The sequence below is a fragment of the Zonotrichia albicollis genome, chromosome 11 (genome assembly GCF_047830755.1).
Source record: "Zonotrichia albicollis isolate bZonAlb1 chromosome 11, bZonAlb1.hap1, whole genome shotgun sequence".
NCBI classification, from domain to species: domain Eukaryota; kingdom Metazoa; phylum Chordata; class Aves; order Passeriformes; family Passerellidae; genus Zonotrichia; species Zonotrichia albicollis.
In genome coordinates, this window is record NC_133829.1 from 1287052 (window position 1) to 1309703 (window position 22652).

Here is a 22652-nt window from a genome sequence, read left to right on the forward strand (position 1 = left end):
GGGAGGGAGAGGAAAGCTGGGAAGGTGCAAAACCAGAGGAGGGAATGCAAATGAAAGGAGTTTTACCCATAAAATCCAGCCAAATGAAAGGAGTTTTACCCATAAAATCCAGCCAAATGAAAGGAGTTTTACCCATAAAATCCAGCCTGCACGTGGGATTGATGAGCAGCCAAGCTGGCCACTAACAACACTAAAATAAACTCCAAATATCTCGTGGTGATCACTGAGCTGCTGGGGCACAGCTTTTAAATCAGCAAAGGAACTGGGAAATGCTTTGTTTGTAAAGTCCTGTGTTTACATCACTCTTTTTATCACCCACGCCACCACAAAGCCTTCCTGGAGCACAACCTCAGCCCTTTTTTGGCCAGAGTTATTTACAGAGTGTATGAATTTGGTCTGCATCTCCCCCAAAATCCTGAGGGAGGGCTCTCCAGCACCACAAACCATTCCAATGTGCACTGAAGCAAAGGAAGGGCCCTTGTGGGGGCCTGAATACATGTTGTATTGTGAGATCAGTGTGTGTCTAAGTTACTCCAAACGAGCTGCAGCTCGTTTGGAGTAACTTAGACACACACTGATCTCACAATACAACATGTATTCAGGCCCCCACAGGCCCTCCCTCCATCCCTGCCCTGGGACACATCCAGTTGTGTCACCCAGGCTGGCTCTGGTGACACTGATTTACCACATCTGCCACCACTGATCCAGCACCCACCACCTACGTTTTGGTTAAAAGGGTTTTGGCAAGGAATTCACTGTGTGAAAATGTAAAATTAGCTGAATTTTGGGGTGCAAAATGGGAGATGTGCCATGATGAAGAGGGCCAGCACTGAGAGTGCTCAACTTCACTTTGTGCTAAAAATATTGGCTACAGTTCACTTAAAGGTATATACAGCTTCATCTGAAAATGAGGAAGAAGAGGGGAAAGAGAGGGGAAAGAAAAAGAAAACCAGAAAAAAAAAAGGAAAAAAAGAGGAAAAAGAGGAAAAAAAAGAGGAAAAAAAAAGAGGAAAAAAAAAGAGGAAAAAAAAGAGGGAAAAAAAAAGAGGGAAAAAAAAGAGGAAAAAAAAAGAGGAAAAAAAAAGAGGAAAAAAAAGAGAAAAAAAGAGGAAAAAAAAGAGGAAAAAAAAAAGAGAAAAAAAAAGAGGAAAAAAAAAGAGAAAAAAAAAGAGGAAAAAAAAGAGGGAAAAAAAAGAGGAAAAAAAAAGAGGAAAAAAAAAGAGGAAAAAAAAAGAGGAAAAAAAAAGAGGAAAAAAAAGAGAAAAAAAGAGGAAAAAAAAGAGGGAAAAAAAAGAGAAAAAAAAGAGGAAAAAAAAGAGAAAAAAAAGAGAAAAAAAAGAGAAAAAAAGAGGAAAAAAAGAGGAAAAAAAAGAGAAAAAAAAGAGGAAGAAAGAGAAAAAATAAAGAGGAAAAAAAGGAAAATAAAGAAGAAAAAAGAAGGAAAAAATAAGGAAAAAAGAGGAAAAAATAAGGAAAATAAAGAGGAAAAAGGAGGAAAAAGGAGGAAAAAGGAGGAAAAAGGAGGAAAAAGGAGGAAAAAGGAGGAAAATAAAGAGGAAAAAAAGAGGAAAAAAAGAGGAAAAAAAGAGGAAAATAAAAAGGAAAAATTAAGGAAAATAAAAAGGAAAAATTAAGGAAAATAAAGAGCAATAATTAAGGAAAAGAAAGAGGAAAAAAAAGAGGAAAAAAAAAGAGAAAAAAAAGAGGAAAAAAAAAGAGAAAAAAAAGAGAAAAAAAAGAGAAAAAAAGAGGAAAAAAAGAGGAAAAAAAAGAGGAAGAAAGAGAAAAAATAAAGAGGAAAAAAAGGAAAATAAAGAAGAAAAAAGAAGGAAAAAATAAGGAAAAAAGAGGAAAAAATAAGGAAAATAAAGAGGAAAAAGGAGGAAAAAGGAGGAAAAAGGAGGAAAAAGGAGGAAAAAGGAGGAAAAAGGAGGAAAATAAAGAGGAAAAAAAGAGGAAAAAAAGAGGAAAATAAAAAGGAAAAATTAAGGAAAATAAAAAGGAAAAATTAAGGAAAATAAAGAGCAATAATTAAGGAAAAGAAAGAGGAAAAAGAAAGAGGAAAAAGAAAGGAAAAAGAGGAAAGCCTCCACACACCAGGCCCCACTTCCTACCCCAACCAGGAGTTTCATTTAAGACCTCAAATGAACAAACCCATTCTAAATACAGCCCAAATCAGCAACAGGTGAAAGCACATGAATATCCAGGGAACTCAGAGAACAAAGCAGGGTTCAATTGGAATATTGCGATGCCGTTTTTGCTGTGAGCGCTCCCCGCGTACCTCCATGAAGGAGATCCCCAGGCTCCAGACGTCCGAGTGGATCCCGTACTGCTCCCCCGAAATCCTCTCGGGCTGTGGAGAAAAGCACAGCAACACCTCCTGAGCCTGGCAGGGATCCTGCTCCAAGGGAAAAACCACGGCATGGGAAAAATCTCAAAATCCTGGAATGCTCTGACTTGGGAGGGATCAAATCCCAGCTCCTGGCCCTGCACAGGCATCCCAAAATCCCACCCTGGGAATGTTGTCCAAACACCCCAGAGCTCCCCCATTCCTTAGGGAGTCTGGGCTGTGCCCCAGCACCCTCTGGGGTGTGGGATCTCAGCCCCTCAGGACTGAGGTGCCACCGAGAGCACCCTTGGGGGGCTCGGGAGTCCTGGAATGTTCCAGAAGCGTCTGGTGGCTGGACTTTGATCCTACACAGGAGACGACACCTGTATGAGGACAGGAGGGTTTCACCGGGGTGAATGGTGAAGGGATTGGTTAATTAGAGGGTGAGACACAGGGTTTAGGATTTCTGTACAGGGGGGTTTGGAGAAGTAAGATGGAGGAATTGGGGCGTGTCCTGTCCTTCTTCTTCTTCTTCTTCTTCTCCTCCATCTTCTGTGGTGATGGTGGCACTTTGGGATTGGTCATTACTGAAAGTGCACCGGGCAATAAGAATAAAAGGTATTGGGGAAAAATGATAAATATTGTACACGTAACAATGGGTATAAAGATAGGTGACTGCCCGGAGGGCAGCACAGTGTGCTCATGGCTGGCTGCTGAGCAGAGCTCTGTCGGGCCGAGAGAAAATCTTTTAGATAAACAATTAATAAACATAAAAACCGAAAGAAGAACTGAAGCCTCTTCTCGTCCTTTGATACGCGGCTGCCCCAAGGCCACCCCGGGCCTTTCCAGGCCATCCAAACAGCCGAAAACCGGACACTGGGGGAGGAAATTTATCCTAAAATCCCATTAAAGCTGCCCTGGCCCAGCTCCAGCCCTTCCCCAGGCTCTGTCACCCAGCCCAGAGCAGAGACTGGAGCTGCCCCGTGGGACCTGCAGGCACCAAAAACCACCACGATGCTTCAAAGCAAATCCAGGAAAATCCAGGAATTCTTCAGGAAAATCTGGGTCCTTGCAAGGCTGGCCTTGGATTTGTGTTGGGGCTGTTTAATGCAAGGGCTCGTGCACGTGAGCAAAGCACAAGGTCAAGTTGAGAGAATCCAATTTTCCCCTTTCCTCCCCAATTCCAAGCACCACAGCAAGGAAAAAATTCCCAGTGTGGAGTCCAGAGGGTTGGGGAATAACCACAGTTAAAAAGCCAGGCTGCTGAAGCCAAAAGAATCACCACACGGTGGCAACTTTATTTTATATACTTCTTAATTTTGGGCTTTTTGACCTGTAGGGGAGGAAAAAAAAAAAAGGCAAAAAAAAAAAAAAAAAAAAGCCCCTGCTCCAAACTATTAATAGCAGGTTTAATGCTTCATGAAATGGAGTGCTGTAAAAAATATCTGCTGGTTTTTACTTGAAAGCTACAATTTAAGCATTTCCAAGGTCAAGTACAGCATGAAATGCAACAATAAAAGGCTCCCTGGGACTCCTCTCCCCACTGTGCTGTTAATGCACCTGTCTGGGCCAGCCACCTACAAAGGATTTTCACTCTTTAATAACCCAGAGACCTTTGTTAGAAAACAAACTCCCAAATTAGTGCCACTCCAGTGTGGGTTTGGATTTTTACCCTGCGCTGCTACTCCCAGGTCAGGAGCTTTTATCGCAGCGTGAATGTTAAATAAAAACCACGCTGCTGCCCATATTCCTGCTAAAAACAACCATCCAAAACCCCCCAAAATCCCCACAATTTCACCAAATCTCACTTGTGACAGACCCCAAAATCTTATTTGATTGTTTTTTAATTCGTTGAGTACAATTAACCTAGGTCAGCACATTTAGAAATGTTCCGTGTGATTTTTTTCAGCTGATAAATTTTTACACTGACATCTTTTTATAGTGGTGTATTTTTATATTGACATATTTTTATGCTAATAAATATCCTCACAAAGGTGCAGATGTGCAGCCAAAAGTAATTTTATAATGGGATATGGGATGGACTAACCTGGCCCAAGCAAGGTGCCAACACCCATCCCATTTTTGATACCCTTCCCAAGCCAATAAATGAGATTTATAATTCACATTATGCAATATTAAATTGTTCATTCTTAAAGTTCAAGCTCTAAACAGCAAGTTCCAGTGAGGAACTGTGGGTTCACAAAAGATAAGGGCAAAGAAATCAGCTTTTTAAACAAAAGATGGATTTAAAAGTACAGAAAAGAAGAGGAAAAAAGGAATAACAGAAGCATCAAGGTTGCAACACATGGATCACTCTAAATACACAGCCCAAGGTATTTTCTCTTACAAATTTCTAGAACTGATTATTTTTTCATCCAATTTTTTTTTTCTATATAAAATGCAGCTGAAATGATTTTAAGAAAATGTGTTTTGGTTGGAAATTTTAATTTCTCAATCAAAAAGCCTTTTTTTGTTTTCAAAAAAACACCAAAAAATCAAAAAGCCTTTTCTTTTTTTCACAGAAAACCTCAATTTTTTCAAGAGTTTCAGATTCCCTGCCAGGCTGCCAAGAGGGTGAAGCAAAGCTTATGACCTTCATTATTTTTTGAGGGCTTGCCTGGAAATTTGATGACAAACAAACGACTCAATCAGGAAGCAAAGTTGATTTTAACACAGAAAATCAGCTCGAGCACATTTTGAGCTTAAACTTCTGTTTCACAATCGAGAGATGGAGGCATCACACCCATCCAGAAAGGCAAAAAAAAGCAATTTATTTAATGCACACCTGGGAAAGAGAACTGTAATCTTGGTTTGGCCACTAAAAGCATAATACAATTTAATTCTCAGCCCTGCTTAAGACCAGTTTGAAGCAACAGCTGAGCTGGAAAAGTTGATTAATTTGAAGCTGTTTCTTTGTCTGGATCTCTGTGTTCCAGCTCTTTTTTTTTTATCTCTATTTTTTATTTAAAACCTCCCATTTTTCTGCTGTTCTGAAGTATTTATTTTATGCTGTTTCTGATGACACAGGACAGCCCAAGTCTTTCTAGGATGGTGACTTGAGCCTTTCAGAAGCCACACAATGAGCTCGAGTGGAAAAGCACTTAGCAAATAAATGGGAACCCTGACAAGAAAATCAGAAAAAAATACCTGAAAGCGATTAAAGGTCATGGATTTCTCCCTCCCCTTCCCTGAGGTTTGAAAAACACGAGCACCAACCACTTTGTGCTGTTTATATTTTTATTTTAAACCAGCAGAGCACTTCTGCTCTCAGCAATATCAGGGGCAGTTTGCTCAAAGGATTTTAAGGGCCAAAATAAGAGTTCAGAAAGTGCTTTAAAAACTGAGGCTGTGGAGTTTTCACAGCTGAAATGGGGAATTGAAAAGGATCCAATGGATCTGATGGAAAATGGAAAATCCATTCTGATTTGTGCAAGGAAATTTGTGCAGAAAATCCACCCTGGTTTGCTCAGGCTGGCACTTGGCAGCTCCGAACCCAAACCCAGCCCCAAATGATGAATCCCTAACAATGTTAAAAATTGTTAAACAATGCTAAAAAAAATCTAAAAAAAAAGGGAATTTAGGGGCTTTAATGAACAGGACAAAAGTGGTCTCGTGTTAACAAAGACTGACCAAAATTTGTACAGAGAAGTGGAAGTAGTGATGACTTTTTTGAGCTAAAAACCTTGCACTTTAATACCCTGATGTTATTAATCCCAATGTTTTTAGGTTCAGATTTCCATGGGATTTTGAGGAATGCCCATCAACCTCTGCACAATGCTTCCCTAAACTCCAGCATTCCCAAAACCTGGGCTGTCAGTGATCTGCAGAGAATAAAAAAATGGGGTTTTTTTTCAATGTCCAACTGGCTCTCTTTGTTCCCAGTTGTCACAAGGAGCAAAACCAACAGAAAATATATTTTAAAAAACCACTTTTCCACTATTCCTCCTCCCTCTCACAAGAAGCAGAGCTGTCCCACAGAATGAAGAAGAGATGGAGATTTGAGGATTGATTTAGGGAATCTCCTGCACTGAACAGAACAAGAGTGAGGACAAATAATTGCACTGAAATGTGATTCCTGCATCACTTACCGCCATATAAGCATTTGTTCCAACATACGTCTTGGCTATGGAATTCACCAGCTATCAGACAAAACAGGCTGTTAGAACAATATAAAGATAATGTGGAAATAAAATGGGCAATTATTCCTCATTTAACCTACAATCATCATCCCTATAAATCAACCAAAAATGATGTAAGAAAGGGAAGGAATTTATCCGCCAAGGCGTTAAAAATGATTAAATCTCGCCTGGGTTGGGGAATGAGGATTCCAATTTAAGCAAGCACTGCATTACAGTTTATGGCAGATAACCTTAAACAATTGTGTTAAACAGGATGCTGCTCGTTTCAGTACCCCACACCAGTGCGATATAAAAAGTGAATTAGGAGGAAGCGGGATTGAGCACACTCATTTTCCAGTCAGATGTGAATAAAGCCCCAATTCATCCCTGAAACACTGGAGGGACAACGGAGCCTGCCAGCCCATAATACCAGGCTGACCTTCTCTTTGGGCCTCGTGTTTGGCTGAGAGGAAAAGGTGCTGAAATTCAAATCAACAGCACAGCGAGCTCATGGGTCACTAGCAGAGAAGTCCTCCAGGGAGGCCCAAAATGGAAATTAATTAAAATTTGTGCTGCACATTGTCAAAGCCCACCACTATTGTTGCTCCCAATATTAATTTTTATTGTGGGCCAGTTGGGCTCCCCAGACACTTCTCTTGCTCTGCCCTCCCTTTTGTCTGGGCAAAAGGCTCCCAGATCAAAGCTGCATTTCAATGAAGTTTGCCATTCGTAAGTAGTAATTACAATATCAGCAGTTTTTACTGTCATTAAACAATGAACAATCATATTCAGATGGAGGAAAAGTCGCCTGGAGATTAAAGCTGAAAGGGCTGTCCCAGCAGAGAGGGGGTTGCTGAGGGGAATACAGGGGGGATTTACCTGGGTGCTGACCCCAAAGTCACAGAGCTTCACCTGGCCCCGCGTGTTCACCAGCATGTTGGAGGGCTTCACATCTGTGTGGGGGAAAAACCGCATTATCCACATTATCCTGGGCAATAAATACAACGTTTATACAGAATATCCTCCACTGGAAGGGAGGCACATCCAAATCCAGCTCCTGGCCTTGCACAGGGTGACCCCAAATATCCAGGGAGCATTGGCACAAATATCCATTACAAATGCCTATTTCAAATGCAGTGGTTTGTAAGCCAGCAGCACAGATAAAACTCCATATATATAAAAAATACATAAAACACATCATCTCCACACAGATATGAGATGGTATTTACACAGATGACTTTATACAATACCAAAAATCCACATCATTAAACCTGCAGGTGACACCAATCTGGAATCTGGAACCAAGCGCACTGATGGGCAGGAAAACAACTCACAGGGATTTTGACAAACTGGAAAATCAGCCTGAAAAAGGATGGAATTACATAGGGAAAAACAGAATTACTGCATTCGAACAGGGATTCACCCTGAACTCACAGGGATTTCACCAAACTGCAAAATCAGCCTGAAAGAAAGATGGAATTCCCTAAATAAACCATCCATGTCCATTCCAAAACCAGGTAATCTGCCTCCCCTCCAAGTGAGCACTGGTTGGGGGCAGATGGATGAAACCCAACTAGAAAAGAGCCTAATTTTGTTTATCATTAGGTTTGCCTTGCTTTAGCAGCTGTTTGCTGGGACCACAGGAGCTGCCTTAATTTGTCTCTGCGATGGAGAAATGCAGAACCTCAATTAAGAAGCTGATTAAAGCCCGCCTCTGTTTGAGCTAAAAATCCAGATTAACAATGGCAGCACCCAACAGTTCCTGCAGACCCCAGGTGGATCAGTACTTTCTAAGTGAGGCATCAACACTGCTGGCACTGTAATTCCTGCAAATCCTGCAATTTCCCCTCAAAAAACCCCAGTCCTGGGCATGCAGAGGCTCAGTTTGTGTTTGCTCATCTCCATCTTTAGGAATTCCACCCACGTGCTGCACTTTTGATGGAGTTGTGCCTGCTCTGGAGCTGAGTGACTTTGCTAAATCCAAGCAGACGTGCTGAGCACAGCAGAGGCTCTCTCCTGAATCCTGAACAAGGGGCAGGATGATTCTGCCTCACCTTCTTCCTAAAAAGATGGAGCTGGGCTGGAATGAGCCCCAGGAGCACACAGGGAATGCTGGTGTCTATCCCAGCATGGGCAGCTGCTCCCAGCTTTTAGGGGAAAACTGATTCTGACCGGTTCTGCTTTCAGCTGCCACAAAAAGGACCCTGAAATCCCCCCACAAACAAAGCTGAAAACATGAGAAAATCCTAAAATGAGGAAGCGCTGGGGAATCGGCCCCTCAAGGATGGGGACCCTGCAGAGCAAGGGCAGCCACACAAACCCTGCAGGACCAAACACCACAAAATCAGGGAATTCACCCCAATATCTGCTGTGCTTTTCAGTGGCTGTGCTCACTTCCTGCAAAAGGAAAGGAAGGGAAAGCCCTGCACAAAATTTCTGCTGCTGAGAGCAGGGAGACAATCAGCTCACCAGCAAATCAGTCCCTCGCTCTCATCACCCACTTCACTTAATGGGTTAAATATTTTTTGGGTTTGGGAAACAAGTGTGCATAAATAATGTTCTGCACCATCTGCTTGCGATTAATATTAGTGTTGAGAAGTGAAAGAATTTAAACAAGAGCCAAAAGGGGTCATTATGCTCCCATTACCAGGGCTTGCTTAATACAAATGATTTCCATGAAGCGTCATTATGGAGGATGAACAAGTTCTCCTGGTGCTGGAGCTGCCTGAGTAGTTTCACCTCTCTGCAAACAAACAGGACCTCCAAGCTCTCACTCACCAGTAAATAGAACCATCAGAGGTTCAGCTTTTTGAACACCAAACATTTCACTCCTTGGTGGCATTGAAAAGCAAACAGATTCATGATTGTGTGAGGGGGGAAAAAAAGGAAAAAAACAAAGCCCTGAGCTGCTTTAAAAGCTGTCTCTTGACTTCTGCTGGCTTTTAAAAACAGCAAACAGCAAAAGGCCGGGTTCAAGGAAGGCAGCAGCGTGGTTTGGCAGAGGCCAGGATTAATTTTTTTTTAAAATAAGCCTTAAGTGGTCCATGAGTGGGCAAGGTTTACATATAGACATAAATAAATGCATGGAAACACAGAATGTGTGCCCAGCTTTACATACACACATAAATAAATGCATGGAAACACAGAATGTGTGCCCAGCTTTACATACACACATAAATAAATGCATGGAAACACAGAGTGTGTGCCCAGCTTTACATACAGACATAAATAAATGCATGGAAACACAGAATGTGTGCCCAGCTTTGCATACACACATCAATACATGCATGGAAACACAGAGTGTGTGCTCAGCTTTACATACACACATCAATAAATGCATGGAAACACAGAGTGTGTGCCCAGCTTTACATACACACATCAATAAATGCATGGAAACACAGAGTGTGTGCCCAGCTTTACATACAGGCATAAATAAATGCATGGAAACACAGAGTGTGTGCCCAGCTTTACATACACACAAATAAATGCATGGAAACACAGAATGTGTGCTCAGCTTTACATACACACAAATAAATGCATGGAAACACAGAGTGTGTGCCCAGCTTTACATACACACAAATAAATGCATGGAAACACAGAGTGTGTGCCCAGCTTTACATACAGACATCAATAAATGCATGGAAACACAGAGTGTGTGCTCAGCTTTACATACACATAAATAAATGCATGGAAACACAGAATGTGTGCCCAGCTTTACATACAGACATCAATAAATGCATGGAAACACAGAATGCGTGCCCAGCTTTACATACAGACATCAATAAATGCATGGAAACACAGAGTGTGTGCTCAGCTTTACATACACACATAAATAAATGTATGGAAACACAGAGTGTGTGCTCAGCTTTACATACACACATAAATAAATGTATGGAAACACAGAATGTGTGCCCAGCTTTACATACAGACATAAATAAATGTATGGAAACACAGAGTGTGTGCCCAGCTTTACATACAGACATCAATAAATGCATGGAAACACAGAGTGTGTGCTCAGCTTTACATACACACATAAATAAATGTATGGAAACACAGAATGTGTGCCCAGCTTTACATACAGACATAAATAAATGTATGGAAACACAGAGTGTGTGCCCAGCTTTACATACAGACATCAATAAATGCATGGAAACACAGAGTGTGTGCCCAGCTTTACATACAGACAAAAATAAATGTATGGAAACACAGAGTGTGTGCCCAGCTTTACATACAGACATAAATAAATGCATGGAAACACAGAATGTGTGTTCAGCTTTACATACACATAAATAAATGCATGGAAACACAGAGTGTGTGCCCAGCTTTACATACACAAATAAATAAATGCATGGAAACACAGAATGTGTGTTCAGCTTTACATACACAAATAAATAAATGCATGGAAACACAGAATGTGTGCTCAGCTTTACATACAGACATCAATAAATGCATGGAAACACAGAGTGTGTGCCCAGCTTTACATACACACAAATAAATGCATGGAAACACAGAGTGTGTGCCCAGCTTTACATACACACATCAATAAATGCATGGAAACACAGAGTGTGTGCTCAGCTTTACATACACACATAAATAAATGCATGGAAACACAGAGTGTGTGCCCAGCTTTACATACAGACATCAATAAATGCATGGAAACACAGAGTGTGTGCTCAGCTTTACATACAGACAAAAATAAATGTATGGAAACACAGAATGCGTGCCCAGCTTTACATACAGACATCAATAAATGCATGGAAACACAGAGTGGGTGCCCAGCTTTACATACACATAAATAAATGCATGGAAACACAGAATGGGTGCTCAGCTTTACATAGACATCAATAAATGCATGGAAACACAGAATGTGTGCCCAGCTTTACATACAGACATAAATAAATGTATGGAAACACAGAATGTGTGCCCAGCTTTACATAGACATCAATAAATGCATGGAAACACAGAATGTGTGCCCAGCTTTACATACACACATAAATAAATGCATGGAAACACAGAGTGTGTGCCCAGCTTTACATACAGACATAAATAAATGCATGGAAACACAGAGTGTGTGCCCAGCTTTACATACATACAAATAAATGCATGGAAACACAGAGTGTGTGCCCAGCTTTACAAAAAAACATAAATAAATGCATGGAAACACAGAGTGTGTGCCCAGCTTTACATACAGATAAAAATAAATGCTTGGAACCCCAGAATCCTGGATGGCTGGGGTGGGAGGGGACCTCAAAGCTCATCCTGTCCCCCTGCCATGGGCAGGGACAGCTCCCACAATGCCAGGTTGGTAAATCCCCAAACACCCCTGGGTTTGTGTCTGTGCTCCCTAATGCTGATTATTTCCCCCAGAAATAAAAGAGGAAAGGGGGGAAGATGCAAACATGCAGCTCTGGACATCTCTGGTGGAACCCTCAGCAAACAATCAGGTGGGATTTTGCCTTTAACAGAAGCTTTGGCCAAATCCTGCCTGCCCAGAGGTGTGGCTCGCTCACCTCAAGCCTTTCAAAAAGCTTGGATTTAATGATCTTGTAAAGGTTTTTTACCAACCTTTATCTTTCTGTGATTCCATGGCTTATGAAAAGCAAATGGAAATTCCATCTACAGCGTTTTGACGTGATAACAACAGCAGTAACATTGCAATTATCAATAATAATAGTAATGGTGAGAAGATGGGAATGCTCCTGCAGTGCCTGTCCCTGCCAGCCAGAACAAAGAGCAGTGGAACATCCTGGGATTTCTGATGTTCTGGGGGAAAAGGAGCTGGTCTGAGTGATGCCCAACCTCCTCCTGCACACAGCACATCTCAGATCCTCAATTCTCCTCCTTTTCAAACCAGCAACACTTCCAGAACCTCCATTTAAAACCTAACCAGCAACTGAGGTGCCCAAACCACAAAATAAATAAATATTTGTCATTTCCATATGAACAGCCCCAGGACTCAGAGAGCCAAGTCACCAATCCAGCTCAGTACAATTAAACACAAGTGGGTAACATTGATTTCCTGCAATCCCTTTAAGAAGCAGGTGTGAACACAGCAAAACACAGCAGATAAAATGCACACGGTCTATACTTATTCTTGAACTTAACAGATTCTGGTTTGTCTTTAGACAAACTTTGACTTTGTACATGATTAGACTTGTTTAATTGCTAATTCTGTTTTAAATCTAAGTTAATTTCTCATTACCCTTCCATTTCTACTTCTTATGCTCTGGGGAAAAGAGCACACTTATCATTGGGACATTCTCACATCTTCCAAGGAAGTGGTGGAGGTGTTAATCTTATGTTTATGTTTGATGTGGGTGTGATGACTCCAGCTCGGGTTTATTAATATGCACGGCTATCACCTCATTAGTTGTGAGCTTTGTTTTGAAGTGGAGCTGGAATATTTGCTGCCATGTCTGATCTGCAAGAAAAGCCTTGCTCATTGTTTGCTGCCTGCTCTCTCCAGTGCTGCAGCCCTTCCATGGAAATTCCTGATTCCTGCTCTGCCCTGGGTGGCACCGCAGGGAAATCAGGAGCCAAAATTCCTCCTGTCACCTCTGAGCATCAGGAGACAGCTGAAGGACATCACCTGCAGAAATATTCACCTGCCTGCCATTCCATCCCTCTGGAGAGACAGAAATTCACATTTTCTGTAGCCCAAAAATGGGCAAAATAATACAATTCTGAACCTGGCACTCTGGGACATAACCTGCAGAAATAATCACCATTATTTCTGCTATTCCATCCCTCTGTCCTTGCTTTGAGGAGACAGAAATTCCCATTTTCTGTAGCCCAAAAATGGGTAAAATAACACAATTCTGAATCTGGCACTCCAGGACATCACCTGCAGAAACAATTACCATTATTTCTGCCATTCCATCCTTCTGTCCCTGCTCTGGAGAGACAGAAATCCATATTTTCTGTAGCCCAAATATGGGTAAAATAACACAATTCTGAATCTGGCACTCCAGGACACCACCTGCAGAAATAATCACCATTATTTCCGCCATTCCATCTCTCTGTCCCTGCTTTGGAGAGACAGAAATTCACATTTCCTGCAGCCCAAAAATGGGCAAAATAATACAATTCTGAACCTGGCCCTCCAGGACACCACCTGAAGAAACAATTACCATGATTTCTGCTATTCCATCCCTCTGTCCCTGCATTGAAGGGACAGAAATTCACATTTCCTGCAGCCCAAAAATGGGCAAAATAATACAGTTCTGAACCTGGCACTCTGGGACATCACCTGCAGAAATAATCACCATTATTTCTGCTATTCCATCCCTCTGTCCCTGCATTGAAGGGACAGAAATTCACATTTTCTGTAGCCCAAAAATGGCAGGATGCAAAGAGCAGAAATCACCTGGAGCAGGCACAGGATGCAGAAAATGGAAAACATTGAAAGGAGGATGAAATAGAAGATATTAAGAGATTTCCTTGGTTTCTGGCCTTTTGCAAGAGGACAGATCATTCCATCCTTTGGCCCTCATGGTTTCTAGCTCCCCACAAGGGCAGGTGAATCAGCAGCCACCTCTGACTCCTTGGAAACGTTAAATATTGAATGAGTTTTTCATTATTTTTTCCTTTTTTTTTGGAAGTTTTGTGCAGGGGGAATGGGGTGTTCTTTAAACAGCATTTCCCACATTGGTTTTGAACTTTTGGTGGAATTAATTTTTCCAAATAGACACACTGTAAGCAAAATTTAACAGCAAAAAGCAAGGAATAAATGAGAAATTTTAAAAAACCATGCCAAATTAGCTGCAGAAAAGAGAATAAACAGCAAAACCCCCAAATTGACAGATGTCCAGCAGGTTTAAAGCCTTTCCCTGTCCCTGACCATGGCAGGGACACGATTTTACAGATTTTACTTGTGGTGTCACCTGAGATTTCTGAAGCACAAAGACAATTCACTGCCTGTTTTCTGTTTCCACTACCATCAAACATCTCATTTCTTGCTGATTTTCTCCACTGGGCACCTGTTTGCAACCCTAAGCTGCTAAATCCCTGTGAAATCCATTCCTCTCCCCAGTGCTTTTCCTTTCAGGGGAGGAGGGAGGGCAATAACAGAGCAATAAAAATGTTTTACAAGGAAGTGTGCAAGGTTAATGAGGGAGATTCATTCTGCACCACCCCACTGGACTCCAAGCAGATGTTTGCTTGGTCTGTGGAGAAAGTGGTGTTAAAATTTCACTGGAAAACAGAAAACATCTGCCACTCACCTCTGTGTAAAATCTTCAGGCTCCATAAATAGGTCAGGCCTTTCACAACCTTTAGGTAAAAGAAAGAAAGAAAAAAAAAAATAAATCACATTTTAGGGATTCCTGATGGGAAAAATTGCCCATTTCAGCTGGGGTGGGAGACCAGAGAAGCCAGGTGTGAGAATGAAAGCAGGACAAGGGGAGACCCCACCTCCCTCCCAGGTGAGGCCTGCTGAAAACCTGCAGCAGGTCCTCTATTAATGCGCTAATTAATAACACACACATTAATTCCTCGCCAGGAGCTGTAAGCTGAACTCGGCTGAGCTCACACTGAATCCCTCCAGGCATCTCAGAGGATCTTTAATTCACCTGCCCTTGTGGGGAGCTAAAAACCAGGAAGGCCAAAGGATGGAATGATCTGTCCTCCTGAAAAAGGCCAGGAACCAAGGAAATCTCTTAATAACCTCTCCCACCTCATCCTTTCTTCCATTTGCTGCACCCTGTGCCTTCTCCTTTGCTTTTTTAAATTTACTTTAATGCAAATGTGGAACTTTTCCTCTTGAGCTGTGAAAATTCCCTCATTCTCCTCTCATGATGGAGCAAACAGAAATCCTGCTGCATCTCACAGCAGAGAAATTACAAATCCTAAAACACAACTCCTAGCGGGAAATACAACTCCTAAAACCAAACACAATTCCTAAAATACAATTCCTGAAAGGAAATACAACTCCTAAAACCAAACACAATTCCTAAAATATATTTCCTTTCAGGAATTGTAATTCCTAAACCACATACAATTCCTAAAATACAATTCCTGAAAGGAAATACAACTCCTAAACCAAATACAATTCCTAAAAAACAACTCCTAGAAGGAAATGCAACTCCTAAAACCAAATACAATTCCTAAAACACAATTCCTGAAAGGAAATACAACTCCTAAAACCAAATACAATTCCTAAAACACAATTCCTGAAAGGAAATACAACTCCTAAAACCAAACACAATTCCTAAAATATATTTCCTTTCAGGAATTGTAATTCCTAAACCACATACAATTCCTAAAAAACAACTCCTAGCAGGAAATGCAACTCCTAAAACCAAACACAATTCCTAAAATACAATTCCTGAAAGGAAATACAACTCCTAAACCAAATACAATTCCTAAAAAACAACTCCTAGAAGGAAATGCAACTCCTAAAACCTAACACAATTCCTAAAATACAATTCCTGAAAGGAAATACAACTCCTAAAACCAAATACAATTTCTGAAACACAATTCCTAAAAGCAAATACAACTCCTAGAAGGAAATACAGCTCCTAAACCTGGGCAGGTTTCAAAATTTGCTCTTTCCACCACCAAAGCTGCTAAAGCCAAACAAAAAACCCAGTTACTGCAGCACGAAGCTCAACCAGCACAAAATCCCAACCACAAAATCCCAACCACAAAATTCCAACCACAAAATCCCAACCACAAAATTCCAACCACAAAATCCCAAGCAGTGCTGAGCTCCCCATCCCTGAGGTGAAATTTAATTCCATTTCCAGGAGGTTTTCCTCACAGATCTCCAGAACAATGCAGCATTTCTGACACTGTTCAAGTTGCCTGAGTTCTGCAGTCAAGACAATTCATTTTCTGCGCTCTGAGTAGCCCAAAATGAAATTATTTATGTTGCAGTGATCGAGCAGAAGTGCTAAAAATGACACAGAGTGAAAGCAGAGAGCACAGTCATTTTCTGCCTTCCTCTTGCATTAGAAACTCTTTCAAAATTTAAAATTTATTCTGTAATAGAAATGATGTTGGTGGAATCAGAATCTTTGCTCTAAGGCAAATAATGATGGTGGATCCCAAAGAAATTGTTCCAGGAGAAAATTCCTCCCTTAAACTCACTCCAAACCCAAACATCTCCTGCCTTCAGATGCTTTTTACCTTTAACAAAAGCTTTGGCCAAATTCTGCCTGCCCAGAGGTGTGGCTTGTTCACCTCAAGCCTTTCAAAAAGCTTGGATTTGATGACCTTAAAGGGTTTTTTCCAACCTTCCTCTTTCCACAATTCCATGGCTTATGAAAAGCAAATGGAAATTTTATCTATAGTGTTTTGACACAATAATAACAGCAATAACATTAAAATAATAATAATTATTAGTAACAAATAAATATAAATATATAAATTATAAATATACATAAAAGTATAAATCTAAATTATAATCTACCAATGCAAAAAGAAATCAAGGGGATGCAACATTTCAAACCTCCTCCAATGGCCAAAGGGATTTTCAGAACAGTAAACACTTTGATTATTAAAAATGTATTTATACTATTGAAAATCTTTAAAACCATAGGAAATTATTTAGTTTAAAGCAAGCATTTATTAAAAAAAAAAAAAGGGAAACATTTCTCAGGAAACAAATCAGCAGCTGTGAGTTACTACACATCTTTATCATGGAACATGTGCTGGGTGAGCAGTGAGGGAAGCCATGGAATTACCAAACTGTCCCCTCAGACTCCCTGGGTGTACAAAGGAATAAAAAAGGAGTTTTTCCCTTTATCCTGGGCTGTAAATCTGCCCAAATGGACTCAGCTCGTTATTCACTCCCCTCACATTTGCCTATTAGGGAAGGACTCTCAAGCATTAAACATTATTCTAAAACTGGAGGGGAGAATCTTTTGATTGAAGCTGGAGCAGGAATTATTGGTATTCAGTAAAGGAGGTTTTACAACAATGCCTTGACAAAGCCTTGACACAAAAAGTGCTTCCACCTGCTGTCAATCTCTCACTCTGCTGACAGTTCAAGTGCACATCCTTTCAGGGAGAACTTCAATCAACAGCACGGAGCACAATGTCACTGCTCCAGAAAACAAATGTGTGGAGAGGCACAGGGGCTCTGACAGCCCCAGCCCACTCACAGGGAGCAGCTCCACCCCAGGAAGGGCCACAGCTCACCCTGGGGCTCCCCAAATCTGCTTTTCCTTCAGAAAACACCCCAGGGCCTCCATGGAAATAAAAACAGCAGGAAGGAGAGGGATGGAGGGAGATTTCTCCTCCTCACTGCTGGGGACTCACAAAGGGAGCAGGGATGGGTTTCAGGGTGAGGGCAGAGATCCCTGCACAGCTCCTGAGGGAATTGGGATTGTCCGGCCTGGAGAAAAGAGAGGAGCTCCAGGGTGACCCCAGTGCGGCCTGGCAGGGCCTGCAGGAGCCAAAACCAGAGATGGAGAGAGACAATTCCCAAGGGATGGAGGGACAGGACACAGGGAATGGCTCCCACTGCCAGAGGGCAGGGATGGATGGGACATTGGGAATGAGGAATTGTTCCCTGGCAGGGTGGGCAGGCCCTGGCACAGGTGCCCTTGGAATGCCACATTGGACAGGGAGCCATTTCCTGTGTCCTGTCCCTCCATCCCTTGTCCCAATCCCTCTGCAGCTCTCCTGGAGCCCCTTCAGGCCCTGCAAAGGCTCTGAGCTCTCCCTGGATCCTTCCCTTCTCCAGGAGAACATTGCCAGCTCCCTCCAGCCCCTGGGGCCTTCTCTGGAATTGCCCCACATCCACGCCAAGCCTGGCTGGGAGGGCAGAAAATGAGAAGGACAAACCCAGTGGTGCCCATTTAGAACCATTTCGGCTGGAAAAGCCTTCCCAGATCTGAGTCCAAGCCCAGAAATCCCAAAGCTGGAGCCACAGGAGGGCTGGGATGCAGGGAATGCCTGCCTGTGCTGCATCCTTTTCCTCTGGAAATGGCTTCCCTTAAAAACCTGCACACCATGTCATCGAGCAGCTTCCATGGATTCATGCTCTGGACATGTCTTGGGAGAATAAAAAAAATTACTGTGGGGATGGGAAAATAAACCAGACTGGGGAAAGAAATGATGGAAGCTGAAGGTTTTGTCCACAAAACCCACCCATGGAGCTGCAGCTTTTGTCTCTGCTCCCTCAGCAAGGCCGGGATCTGGGCAATCCCAAGGTGCTCAGGGGATTACAAGGACTCAGCACAAAGGTGCCCCAGCCCCTCAAAAAGGCTCAGAGGAGCAATTCCAAGGAAACAAAAGGCTCCTGCTGCCTCCTTGCAGCACCTGCACCGTGCCAAAACCAGCGCCAGGGCCCGGAGCTGCCAGGGCTGGCTCAGCCTCAGCACCCACCTTCTGCTCCAGAGCAGCAGACGGGGGAGCTTCCCTGCTCCGAGCTCCTTTGTCCCCTCCTTCCTCAGCCCCTGCTCTGCACTGGCAACGGGAAGCAGGAAATAAAATAACCCAGAAAAGTGAAATATCCATGTCAGGGAGTGAGGCTCACAAGCAGGAAATAGGAAATAAAATAACTGGGAAAAGTGAGATATCCATGCCAGGGAGTGAGGCTCACAAGGAGAAAATAGGAAATAAAATAACTGGGAAAAGTGAGATATCCATGTCAGGGAGTCAGGCTCACAAGGAGAAAACAGGAAATAAAATAACTGGGAAAAGTGAAATAATCATGTCAGGGAGTCAGGCTGACAGGCAGGAAATAGGAAATAAAATAACCAGGAAAAGTGAAATATCCATGTCAGGGAGTGAGGCTGACAGGCAGGAAATAGGAAATAAAATAACCAGGAAAAGTGAAATATCCATGTCAGGGAGTGAGGCTGACAGGCAGGAAATAGGAAATAAAATAACCACGAAAAGTGAAATATCCATGTCAGGGAGTCAGGCTCACAAGGAGAAAACAGGAAATAAAATAACCAGGAAAAGTGAGGTATTCATGTCAGGGAGTCAGGCTCACAAGGAGAAAACAGGAAATAAAATAACCAGGAAAAGTGAAATATCATGTCAGGGAGTCAGGCTCACAAGGAGAAAACAGGAAATAAAATAACCAGGAAAAGTGAGATATCCATGTCAGGGAGAGAGGCTCACAGGCAGAAAATAAAAACTAGGAAAAGTGAAATATCCATGTCAGGGAGTCAGGCTCACAAGCAGGAAATAGGAAATAAAATAACCGGGAAAAGTGAGATATCCATGTCAGGGAGAGAGGCTCACAGGCAGGAAATGGGAAATAAAATAACCAGGAAAAGTGAGATATCCATGCCAAGGAGTGAGGTTCCCAGGCTGACTGATCAGGGACAAAATGACCCTGAGGAGAATGAAAAAATCCAGCTCTGGAGACAGCAAAGGTGGGGCTGGACAGCAGCATTAGGGGTGAGAGGAAAACTGGAGGGGAACACCTGTGGGATGGCAAGGGGAGGATGGGGGAGACATAAAACCAAGGTGTGATGGATTAAACCCACACCAAAACCAGGAAAAGGAGAAGCAATGAGCAGCTGAGGGGATGCTGGAAGCCCATCCCAGATCATCAAACCATCCTCATCATCCTCATCAGGAAAGTGGGGATTCTGAGAGCAGCTTCCCACTCGCTGCTGCAGAGGGATGGAGATGAAAGATTCTCCCTGAGAGCTGAGGTGAAAAGCTCTCAAACTGCACAAGGAGCTGCCAGGTACATAATGAGCAGATTTGAAGCTGCTCAGAGGAAGCAGCATCAGAGAGGGATGTTCATCACCCTGGGCAGGCCACACAAATTAAGAGGAAAGGAGAGCTGTGAATTACAATGAACAGAGACTAAATAGCTGCCTGTGTTGGATTAAAGGATTTAAATTGTCAGCTTGATGTATAATGAATGTGAAAAGCCAGCACTTAATTAAATGGCACATGATAGAATAACTTTGTTATGCTTTAAACTGCTTAAGTTATCAAAGTATTCCTTATATTTGGCAATTGTTTTGCAGTGTCTCCCTCCCTGGTGAGATCCACTGAGACACTGGTCATTACCCTCTGCTCAGCTGTGGGGAAAGATGGGTTTTTTGAACTTTTGAATTTTCTGGTGGTCTGTAATTTGAGTTTTCAATCACGGCCAGTGGATTTTCAGCAGCTGAAGCTGCAGAGCCCCAAGGATGAGCTGCCAGGCGCTTTAAGGCTCCCACTGTCAGCACCTCATGACCAAGCCCAGGAGATGTGAGGGGTCTGCTGTCAGCACAGCCTCACCACCCCAAAAGTGACCCCAATTAACCCTTCCCTGGGGCTGAGAGACCAGCCCGTGGCAGCTCTGCCTTGTGCCAAGGGAAAAACTCCATCCTCCTTGAGCAGAACACAGAAAATCTGTTCTGCCTCTGCATCTGGGTGGCAGCAACCAACCCAGCCCTCACGGAAAACCCACAGAGCAACCAAAGAGAGAGGGCTGGAAAACCAAGGGAGACCCTCTGGCCACAATAGGGGCAGCCAGGATGGAAATCACACACTCAGAGACAAAGCATCCCCACAGGGCTCCTGAGCCACCTCCTGAAGGCCCCAAAGAAATAATTTAATAAATCAAGGTGATTAAAAGCACTTCTCCATCCTGATGGCAAGAAATGCTGACAGGAAGGGACATGACCAAACAGATTTCCAGCAAATTCTTTTGTTTCCTCATCCCAGTCCATTTACCCACGTTGCCACAGAGGTTTGAGAAACAGAATCCTGGAATGGTTTGGGGTTGGGAGGGACCCTAAACCCCATCCAGTGCCAGCTCTACCATGGCAGGGACACCTTTCACTGCTCCAAACCCATCCAGCCCGGCCTTGGGCACTGCCAGGGATGCAGGGGCAGCCACAGCTGCTCTGGGAATGCCAGCCCAGCCAGGAATTCCTTCCCAAAATCATCTCCATCTCCCCTTTCCCACTCTGAACCCACTCCCTGTGTGCTGTCCCTCCATCCCCTGTGCCCATTCCCTCTCCAGCTCTCCTGGAGCTCTCTCCTCTGCAGGCCGGACCATCCCAGCTCCCACCTTTCCCTCACAGCACTCCCATCCCTCCTCCCTGTGGAATGGGATGGCCATGCCACAGTCCCACAGGTTGTGCTGGGCATTCCCAAGGCACTTTTCCCTCAGAGCCCCTGAGCACAGGGGATGGATTGCAGGGGCAGAGAGAGGAAAGAACCCTCCTCCCACACAGACCCTCCCAGCGACCACCCAGACCCAGATTTTCCACCCCCACGGCAAAAACTGAGAGACAAAAAGCAATGAATTACTCACAGCCACCGCTATCCTTCCGAGAACGTGTTCTGGAATTTTTCTATAAACATCCAGAGACCCCCCTGCAGGGACAAACAGCGCGAGCTCAGGTGGTGCCAGATGAAACAGTGCCCCAGATTTGAAGCCCCAAGGGTTTTCTAGGCCTTGGTTATTAATAAAAACACCATCAGTGACAGAGCAATAGCTGTGGCAGAAATAGCTGACCTTAAAAACCTCCCAAACTCTGCAGAAACACACAAAACTGCACTCAGGGAGCTTCTTGCCACGTTTCTGCTTGTAGCATTGATACTCAGAAAACAGCAGTGACAAAATGTTAGAAAATCCTCCAGTCATAAATATCAACGTTAAAGAACTCCAAACTGTGTGGAAAAATGTCTTGGGAATAACAAAACCATCCCAAAAAGCAGATTTCAAGGTCCAAAGTATCCCAACTCTTGTTCCCAAAACCTGCTGCTACCATTCTGTGGTATCACATATTTATATCTATGATTGAATGGATAAAAACAGCTAATTTAATGGACATAAACAGAAATTGAAATGGATATAAATATCCAATTTAATGGACATAAATAGCCATTGAAATGGATATAAATACTCATTTTATATCCATGATTAAAGCCATCTCCTCCTGACATCACACCAGAGAAGGTCTGGCTGTGTCCACACTGATGCCTGAAATAAAATTCCTGGTGGGGAAGCAGTTGAAGCTTTCCCAGTAAATCCAGAATGGGAAAGAACCTGGCACAGCCCTTTCAGCATCCTCCATTGATGGGGACATGGGATTCCCTCTAAATCCCTACAGACATTCCCAAGGGATTGGGAAACCTCCCTTCTCTTCTGCAAAACAAACTCATGATCAAAGCAGAATCCAAAACGTCCCTGGGCTGAAACACAAATTCTTAAGGAAAGAAATTGAAAACTGAGAATTAAAAATCTGGCAAACTGCTGCCCCAGGGCATTGTCCCTGCTTTTCCTCGGGAAT

General features: G+C 42.9%; 1 protein-coding gene across 2 annotated transcripts in view; it reads right to left on the reverse strand.

Moving 5' to 3' along the window:
• Positions 1-22652, reverse strand: part of MAP2K5 (mitogen-activated protein kinase kinase 5) — a 141891-nt gene that overhangs the window by 60478 nt on the left and 58761 nt on the right. For both annotated transcript variants that reach the window (XM_074549101.1, XM_074549100.1), the window contains exons 12-16: positions 21671-21732; positions 14670-14718; positions 7327-7400; positions 6418-6468; positions 2282-2353 (exon numbers count right to left, since the gene is read on the reverse strand). In XM_074549101.1, the coding sequence (XP_074405202.1) occupies positions 2282-2353; positions 6418-6468; positions 7327-7400; positions 14670-14718; positions 21671-21732 (308 nt within the window). The remainder of the gene's footprint in view (positions 1-2281; positions 2354-6417; positions 6469-7326; positions 7401-14669; positions 14719-21670; positions 21733-22652) is intronic.